Source organism: Engraulis encrasicolus, chromosome 12 (assembly GCF_034702125.1).
Source record: "Engraulis encrasicolus isolate BLACKSEA-1 chromosome 12, IST_EnEncr_1.0, whole genome shotgun sequence".
In the NCBI taxonomy this organism is placed as follows: Eukaryota; Metazoa; Chordata; class Actinopteri; order Clupeiformes; family Engraulidae; genus Engraulis; species Engraulis encrasicolus.
Genome location: NC_085868.1, coordinates 13794813 through 13804812, shown reverse-complemented (window position 1 = coordinate 13804812; position 10000 = coordinate 13794813). Strand labels below are relative to the sequence as shown.

At 41.1% G+C, this 10000-nt stretch overlaps 1 protein-coding gene across 1 annotated transcript in view; it reads right to left on the bottom strand.

Moving 5' to 3' along the window:
• The window catches only part of epb41l4a (erythrocyte membrane protein band 4.1 like 4A), a 104440-nt gene that overhangs the window by 50773 nt on the left and 43667 nt on the right, over nt 1-10000 (bottom strand). The window contains exons 6-7 of the mRNA XM_063211667.1: nt 8600-8697; nt 5332-5452 (exon numbers count right to left, since the gene is read on the bottom strand). Of these exons, the coding sequence (XP_063067737.1) occupies nt 5332-5452; nt 8600-8697 (219 nt within the window). The remainder of the gene's footprint in view (nt 1-5331; nt 5453-8599; nt 8698-10000) is intronic.

Below are 10000 nucleotides of genomic sequence, written 5' to 3'. Positions count from 1 at the left end.
TCTAAAAATATAGAAGTGCAGGTCTTCAGAAATGGAGTTAGGGGGTTTTGCATCTGAACTCTTCATATATACTGTATGTAATGTAATGAGAGTAGAGTAGAGTGGTTTATTTGTCACATACAATGCTATATCCTAATTTGCAGCTTGCAGTGAAATGAGTCTCGTTAACTCTGTAATGTGCAGAAAGATGGAATGATGTCATCATAAAAGAATGTTGACATAAAAAAAACACACAAGTACACACACACACAGTTAATTCTGGGCCCCCCTCTCTGCCTGGACCTAGGACAACTGACCCCTTTGCTCAACCCCTCAGTACGAGACAGGCACTTTTGCCCCCCTCTCGCATAGAGTAAAATTAGGTTAGGGGAGGATTACACAAGAGTTCTAGCTGGTCAAACCATCGATTATGTTTTCTAACTGGATAAAGAGAAGGGGGAGTTTATGAGAAAGGGTACTCTTGCGTAACCCCATCTGCGCTCCGCAGCCATCTCTCTCTACGATATTTTTTTGTAAATGCTCTAATCCTGTGCTATCATATTTATATAAAACATTCAAATACGCAACACCAACATTGAACTCATTCAGAGCTGGATATTAGACAGTGTTTCCTTTTGTTTACTACTACTTGCTGTATTTGAGGATACAATGCATAGTTAGAAAGTTATGCAAGCAGTAGATGTGGTTTATAATCCTCCTTTTTACCGTCATTGTTGAACCATTGCTGACATTATTAAAATAAAGAGCATGTAAACGTGAATGTAATACTGTATGAAATAGAAGATATCCATCTAATGAAACATTCAAATTGCCTGTCAGTGGTAATACATTTTTTACAAGGCAACAACCCTGAGCAACTTCCTTGGAAACATGTTATTCATTGTACATTGTATATACAAATATGTAATTTTACATTTATATGAATCAGGCACGTGCACTCCAATACGGCAGGGGAGGCTGTGCCTCACCTGTCTCTTCTAGACTTCATGAGAATGATGAGATGCAGTAAATGTGAATAATAGTAACAATAATAACTACTGTTTTCGAGCATATTTACCATAACTACCATTTGTGCAGTATTTAAACAGTTTCAATCATTTTCAATCATGTTTGTGGCCAAAACCGCACTATTTTCCCATCTCCTGCTCCGAATACACTGAATTTGGGCCAACTCCCGAGCTGGCCTCACCGCAGATTGCGCAATCCCTCAGTAACAAGCTTCAGCGCATGCGCCATTTTGCTCGTTCTGTGTATGCAATTCGTAATATTGTATTAAACGTTTTTATACACTTAATAGAAATATGTATGGTGTGCCCTCATTTTCCTGATATTTGTTTTCACTATTTTCTACGTGTGATTATCATTTCTTTACTCTGAGCGCTTTGGCATAACCCCATTGAAAAATAGAGTAGTGCGGCGAGCAACACATTGGCCTCACCCTCATTCTGCCGTTGAGTCTAGCTTTGTCAGTGACATCATAGCGCCACTAGAAGTTCAATACAGTCAGTCATTAGTGTTGGCTAGCTTGTTCACGTTGACTGCTACCATCGAAGTGGATTTCATAACGAAACTAAGATCATTCTCAAAGTTGGATTTCCAAGGGAAACAAGACGTGATAAAGACACCAGAGCTGAGGAAATTGATTCAGGAGATTGGACAGAATATTATTTGATTATTTCACAGTGAGTGGAACATCCGAAAAGACTGGCTATGTGGAATGGGAGGCAACAAGCAAAACAACGTTAGCAGTTTGCTAGCTGGGTTGGATATGTCAAACCGTGAGAATATTATTGCGAGAAGCCCTGTAATCAAGACAGCATTTCAAGGTAAGGAAATTTGATTATTACATTTGCCCGCCGTGGCGTTGACTTGGGTCTAAGTTTTATTTGATTTTGTCAAGATGAAGGAAGAGTTGTTTTGAAAAAATAGTTCGGTTGCATTGGTTTTTACAGTAGCTATGTTTCACATATGCATTTCAGGCGTAATCTTAACCTGCAACTAGTGAGAATGTTTTGAATGACATAGCAATGGCTACATGTCTCAAAGAATAATTCATCACGAGTGATTTTGGCAACAGAACGAACTAGGGGTTGTGGGTTCCTGGATTTTGGTTTGGTTTGCGGCTGTGTGTTCACTTTGCCAGTCCCAGTATGCCCAAGTGATAAAGTTGCTTGCTATCCTAACGAGGCAGTTTAAAATGATAATAATCAAACGCGGTATAGCCTAATACACGCTTTGAGGTTCGGCTCGTCTGACATTCTTTGAAATGTCCATCCTCGAGATGAACGACTGTGGAATATTTCAGCGTCATTGTCTATGGTTTAGCCTATTTAGGTTGAGTTTGGGTCCGCAGTGGTATGATGTGGATGAGTGGGATAGTTGACGGTTCTCAGGAGGAGTGTCCTCAAATGACGCTGTCGTGCCGAATTTTCTCTCAAAAAATGTCATTGGTTTCAATGAGGGCACTCGTATTCTGGCAGGCACTCGCTTTTCGGCACGACAGCACCATGTCGTGCCTATTTTCTGTCTACTCTAGTCTTTTCTACCGGAGGTGATAGCTGTCCATGATCACGGCCACGTCTGGCTTCATTATCTATTTCACAGGCTACCAGAAGGATCATCCCGGTGGGGTGATATTCTGTTGTTGAATGCATAATGTGAATTGTTGCTGTGTAAGCGGTAGCCTATTACAACGCAAGCATCGGATCTGTATTTTCGAGTGGTGGAGTGAAAGGAACGCTGATAAGCAGACCTCAAAATTCACCACAAGAGCATTTTTGTCCAAAATGCTCGTGTGGCTTGGGGTTATCAGCGTCCCCTCTTTCAAAGACCAGAAAACACTGAGAATGGCCTTGTATCTTGACGGCCTATAAAAATACAGTATAATCCTGGACACATATCGCGTCTGATCTGAATGTGGTGTCCACCTTTCTAACAGACATATTGGTGTAGGGAGGAGGAGTAGGCCTAGCAGGCCTAGTAGCGCAGCCTGTGCAGTAGGTAGCCTAGGTAGCCAGTTATATGACTCAAACTTGTTAAATGGCACTGCCCCACCGTTGTTCACCCACGCCCCCTGCGCCAACGCCGAGTCTGGACCACTGAATCCTGTGTGTGTGTGTGTGTGTGTGTGTGTGTGTGTGTGTGTGTGTGTGTGTGTGTGTGTGTGTGTGTGTGTGTGTGTGTGTGTGTGTGTGTGCGTGCGAGTGAGAGAGAGAGATATCTAATAGCATTTTCTCTAAATGCAGTATGTTTTAATATGTAGGCCTACCTTATGTTCAGAAAGCGACATATGAAACTTATAGGTATTTGGCAAATATTGATATATATTTGAAAATCTGATATTGGAAAAGTCACTGCCTCACCAGCCATAAAGTTGACCGCACGTTACTGATATGAATAAATAAAATTAGCTGTTGTTCTTCATGGTGTTGGTAAAATACTGTATACTATATAGTGTCTTTATATAACGCATATACTGTACTACGTAGTTCATAACGCAGAACAGAAAGATGTCGGTAACACTTTACTTTACGGATCGCTAATAAGGTGGTCATTTCGTGTTCATTTCATAGTTATTTCAGGGTAATAACTGTTTGTTTTTAGTAACAACAGCAAAATAACCATACCGTTTCCAGTGCATTGTGGTGATGACTCGCAGCACGGTGACACTTTGTTGACACACACACACACACACACACACACACTGCACTGGAAACTGTATAGTTATTTTGCTGTTGTTACTGAAAAAAAACGGTAACACTTTAGAATAATGGATGCAAAAAAGCATTATAAAGACTTAATAAATAATTAACTATTGATGAACAAAACATTAACAAACGTTTGTAAATGACTAGGAAATGTAAACAAATGCTTGTAAATGACTAGGAAATGCTATGTTAATATTTTATATTTATCAAACATTTACAAGTTGCTTGTAAAGTAATAAAATACTCTGTTATAAGGTGTGTAAAATCTTGCAGATATCATTTGTAGATATTTTATAAAGCATTAATAAAGCTTAGTTAATAATAAAAACATTTGTTAATGTTTTATTCATCATTAGTTAATTATTTACTGAGTCTTTACTAAGGAACATTATTATAAAGTGTTACCCTAAAAACAAACAGTTATTACCCTGAAATAACTATGAAATAACTATGAAATGAACACGAAATTACCACCTTATTAGCGATCCGTAAAGTAAAGTGTTACCAAGATGTCCCTATTTGGGGGGGGGGATTTTGTTTGACAGTACAGTGTCAGATGGTGGCAGGAAGTGAGTGGGAGAGCAAGACTACTGGCCAGAAATCAAATCAGCTCCCGGCATGACATTATGGTGCCTTTGCCATTTGAAAAGTCTTTCTTTGGGTTTCAGTAAACGCACACCGTTTGAGGTGCGTACGGCAGACAATTAGACTCAACTTGAAAAAGAATGGTCGTCGCACACTCAAAACTTCATGCAGCTACATTTAATAAGACCAACTTTTCGGCTTACGCCTTCATCAGGGTCATCTGATGTCACTCAGCAGATGACCCTGATGAAGGCGTAAGCCGAAACGTTGGTCTTATTAAATGTAACTGCATGAAGTTCTGAGTGTGCGACGACCATTTTTTTTCAAGTTGAGCCTTAGCCATTTCAGTCGTGGTCAAAGCCAAGATGTCCCTGGTCTCTCTAACCTATTCTTGATTCTTACGCTGTCTACAAAAATAAGTGTTTGCCTCTCCGACTGTTTGTTTTACGTCATGGTCTGATTTTTTTTTTAAATTGGAAGTAGCCAAAATCTGTAATCTGCCACTGGAGTGAGATTAGGGATTAAGGATTGTCCTACACAGCGTTTATGGAAACACATGCTGTTAGTAGAGGGGTGGGGTTTAGGCAGAATCGTGCAAAATCAAGGCATGTGGATATCGTCATTGGAAAGACTATTTTGTGGATTTTCATTACAAAATATATGCGTGTTGTAAGGCTGCACGATTATGGAAAAAAATGATTATCACGATTATTTGGGACAAAATCATAATCACAAATATTAATCACGATTATTGTTTTTTGCTGACTTAAAAAAACATAATAAAATGAATATAACCAAGAATTAATTATATATGGGATGAGCAAAATAAAATCACGATTATATTACGATTTTCAATTATTTTCGATTAATTGTGCAGCCCTAGTATGTTGTAATGAAACTCCAAGAAATCTCGTGCATTTTTTAAATCAAACAACTGTAATCTATCCTGTCTTGCTTAGGATATATATAATCTATTGGGGGAAATCCTGGTACACCAGTGTGTGGATGTAGGCGAACATGTGATGTGTGTCCATCTTACGTGACGGTTTTGTGGATCTGCTCCACGGCGTCTTCTAGCTCCTTCTTCTGGTCGGGGACAAATCTATACTCTGACACGTATCCTGACGCGTGCTTATAAGGGTCATAGTCCCCCAGTTCAGCTGTGAACACAGAAAAAGCAAGCTGTGTATTGCTATAGATCCAAACATGCTATTCCCATGACATTCTAATTAGAGATGCACCGGATCCTGATTTTTAGGATCTAGGGTGACCAGATTTGGGTTTGTAAAAAGGAGGACACTTTTGGGGGGGGGGGGGGGGGGTGAGGGGGTCATCGGTGTATCTGTGTATCTTGGCCTATAAAGTATCAACACATCCAAAATGGTCATTTGTTTAAAAGCCACTCAAACTTTTTGGCATGCACATTCATTTGTTTACAATTAAAATCTCTTCAGTTACGCCTATAGGCCTATCACATAATTTGAAGTAGGCCTAGGCCTAACACCTATATTGGAGTATCTTAACAGCATAACAATGCAGCTCAATTGCATAGGCCTATTCTAATTTCTGCATTAGGTTTTTAAAAATAGATTCACCATCATGTAGGCCCATCTCAGCCATTCCCCACAAAGATGAACAGCATTAGGCTATATAACATTGGAAACTAAATACAAAAAACACATTTGTGGTTTTCAATTGAATTGATAATGAAGTTCTATTAGGCTACATTTTAGGCTTAATATGTTTATAAGACACCTCACAATTTACCCCTCCACTGTCATCCATTAGGCCTATTTAGCTAGGCTATTTGTAGTGGCATGGTGCTCAGAGATTAGCAATGGGCACTGCAGCCATTAAGAGAGGAACTGGAGTTTTACCTACCATTAATAAGCTAACCCATACAGCGTTATCAATAACTGCAAAGGCAATAGACAGAAGAAGAAGCTGATGAAGAAGAAGCTTAATTTCTTAACTCAGGAATGAGTCCTTCTAGCTCCGAGAAATTGCTTTTGCAAATAACTTGGAAATGTCAGATCATGAAAGAATTTTTAGGCTAAGTCTTGTGACAAGGTGTAACAAAACTTGTACCTCCCTAAATGATGGATTTGGTGGTGTTACTAGGCTTACTCCTGTGTTAGATTACCTTCATACCTGGCTTCACACGCGGGATTTTTTTTCAACTCCACCGCGAACGTGCATTTGCGTTTATATTGGCAATGCATTGCCGTCCGTAGAACCGGCGGACAGATTCGCTTTCGCTTGTAAACATGGGGCGCACTGGCTAGTCCCCTAGGCTACTTCTTTCGGACACACGGTGCGAAGTGGCTAGATTTGATGAGAAGGGCGTGACTAATTTGTGAACGGTAGAGAGAAACCTGGAGTGGAGTCAAATGGAACGGAGTGAAAATTACAGATATATTTCAGGCAGTCCAACAAAATCCCGGACATTTCTGAAATTCCCCCCGGACATTTTTTTAGGTCTCAAAAGTAGGACATGTCCGGGGAAAACCGGACGTCTGGTCACCCTATTAGGATCCTGCCGGATACCGGATCCACTGCTTAAGATCCTGCCGGATCCGGAACCGGATACCGGATCCTATGAAAGGGTTGAAACACATAGCCTACTCGCACACGTGGGCCCTTTTTATTACGTTGACTCAAACTATTTTTTAGACTCATTGGCTTACTGCCACACTGCCTGCGACAGCCGCTTCCAAAGGGCTTTCATTCCATGCAGCGACTGGGGTTGTGACAGACTGAAAAGCCTAGGCTACGTAAAAACTAGAGATGCACCAGCTCCTGACTTTTAGGTAACTGTCGGATACCGGATCCACTGCTTATGGTAAGATCCTGCTGGACCCGGATCCTGTGAAAATCCTTATTATCCTGCCGGATCCGGAACCGGATCTTGGATCCGGTGCATCTCTAATTCTAATGACCACAACACAATAAACACACAATTGAACACTGGACACACAGGCAGACAGACAGACAGGCACGCATGCAAACACACACACACACACACACACACACACACACACACACACACACACACACACACACACACACACACACACACACACACACACACACACACACACACACACAAACACAGACACACACACACACACACAAACACCATGGCGTAATGCATGGTAGAGTGCTAGTTTTCATGATCTGGGTCTTTTAAAAAAAAAAATCATTTTCCAATAATCATATTGCAATCGTAATAAATGCACCAGATGATCCAGATTTGAAGCCAAATCTGAAGCCATGAGGGATATAATTTTATTTGCAGTGATTTTGTCCGTGCTTGCCTGCATTAGCTCTGTCAATTTCCTCTACGCCCACCTCTTATAAGACAAGATAATTCTTTAATGTAATAATAATTCCATCTACATTGGATGATAACTTTATTACCAATCGCATGTACTTGTACGTGAGGCAGTGTGATCGAGTGCACATACTTGCTACATATAACTGTCAGAGCACTGCACATCAAAATGCACGATACTGGAGATCTCATCTAAATTGACATGCAATACACATGGCTAACTCTTTTTTTAAATATTTTTTGGCCTTTTTTGCCTTTATTTGACAGGACAGTGAAGGTAACGACTGGAAGGGAGTAGGGAGAGAGAGATGGGGAAGAGTTGGCAAAGGACCCGGGCCGGGTCGGCCACATACAGTAGCAAACGAGTGCCCTACCATTTCTGCTACGGTGGGGCCACGTGGCTAACTCTTGAGTGAGTATAGTGGTTGGTGATGCTGATACAGTTTCTTCCCTGCTACAGTCAGACTGGCAAAACAAAATATCTGACCAACCTCAGATTTTTGGATCGCTTGCCAATAACTTTCTCTTCTTGTTCCCTTTTGTTATGTATTGACTAAGAAGGGCCTGCACATGAGATACAATGTGCCTACACCACTAGTTTTTGCACACATGGCAAATAAAGAAGTCTGAACTTTGAACTTTGTATGGGAATAAAGAACAGAGAGAACAGAGAATAGAGAGTGTATTGGAGAATAGAGGGTGGCAGGGCTCTAAATTAACACCAGCCAATCAGCCAAATGCTGGTGAAATTTCAGTTTGGCTGGTAAAAAAATACCTACTTCCTAAAATTTTGACCCATTAGTGAGTGTGTGTTTGTCTAGTACGATTAGTATCTACTAGCCATTTTGGCTGGTGGTCGAAAAAGTTCATTTAGGGCCCTGGTGGGTGGAATGGAGAATGGAGAGTGGACTGGAGAAAAGAGAATGCAGAGTGGAATGTAGTACAGTATTTTGGCCCCGTGGGGCCCCCTTACCCTGCATGGCGAGGGCAGCCAGCTGAGTGCTGGTGTCGAAGGGGCAGGGGAGGCGACCCTGCAGGACATCCTGCTTCACCTGGAGGAAGAACTGGTATCTGGACACAACACAGAGAAAACACATTACATTACATTACATTACATTACACAGAGAAAACACAGGCAACATGGCAGCTGAGTCAACTGGTATCTGGACACAACATAGAGAAAACACATTACATTACATTACATTACACCGAGAAAACACAGGCAACATGGCAGCTGAGTCAACTGGTATCTGGACACAACACAGAGAAAACACATTACATTACATTACATTACATTGCATTTGGCAGATGCGTTATAACCAAAGCGACTTTCAAAAGAGGACATAATCAAGCCAACATCACAAGCAAATACAAAGTGCACAGGAAATATACAGAACAACAAGTGCAGTTGCAAAGAGGGGTTAGGTTTGTTTGTTTGTTTTTTTGCTTTTTTTTTAAAATAAAGAGTATACACACAGCACACACACAAACACATACACACACACACCCTGAAACTAAACTAAACACAGGCAACATGGCAGGCAAGCCAACTGGTATGTGGACACACAGAGGAAACACACATAACTTATATGTGGCTTCCCCTTGTGTGTCCACATACCTGTTGACTTGGCTGCCATGCTGATAACACAAGTTGAGTCATATATCAGGATCTACAGACTCACACTCACGCACGCACGCACACGGACACACACGCACGCGCGCGCGTGCACACACACACACACACACACACACACACACACACACACACACACACACACACACACACACACACACACACACACACACACGCACGCACGCACGCACGCACACACGCACGCACGCACATAAGCATACACACATGCATACACACACACAGAGGAAGACCTGGTATCTGGACACAAAGGGAAACCATAGTCAACATGTCAGCCAAGTCATATAACAAGACTGGCACACACACTAACAGACCCAAGCAGAAACAGGCATACATAGAGGAAGGACTGGTATGAGGACACACAGGGAAAAGTATATTCTAGTATGTTCTCATCATTATGATACATGCTTAATTTGTCTGGTTTCATTATTTTTTCGAGAACCGTGCGGTTTTATTTTAACCCATTTTAACCTAAGGCACCTGCAAAAAAAATGCCTGCTGAATGCCCTTTTTGGGAAAAAGTACCCTCAGCCTATAAAAGCCTAAATATCTCAGGCTCTGAAGCAAGTAAAACCATGAAACAAGTTGCATTGTGCATTGCATTGTGTATTAGGGTGTCTTAATTCAGTTCTAAAATACCCACCTTTTTAATAATAAAAAAAAACAAAAATGTGAAAATCTCAAAAAGCCTCAATGCAGCGTCTATGTCGCTCCAGGCGCCTA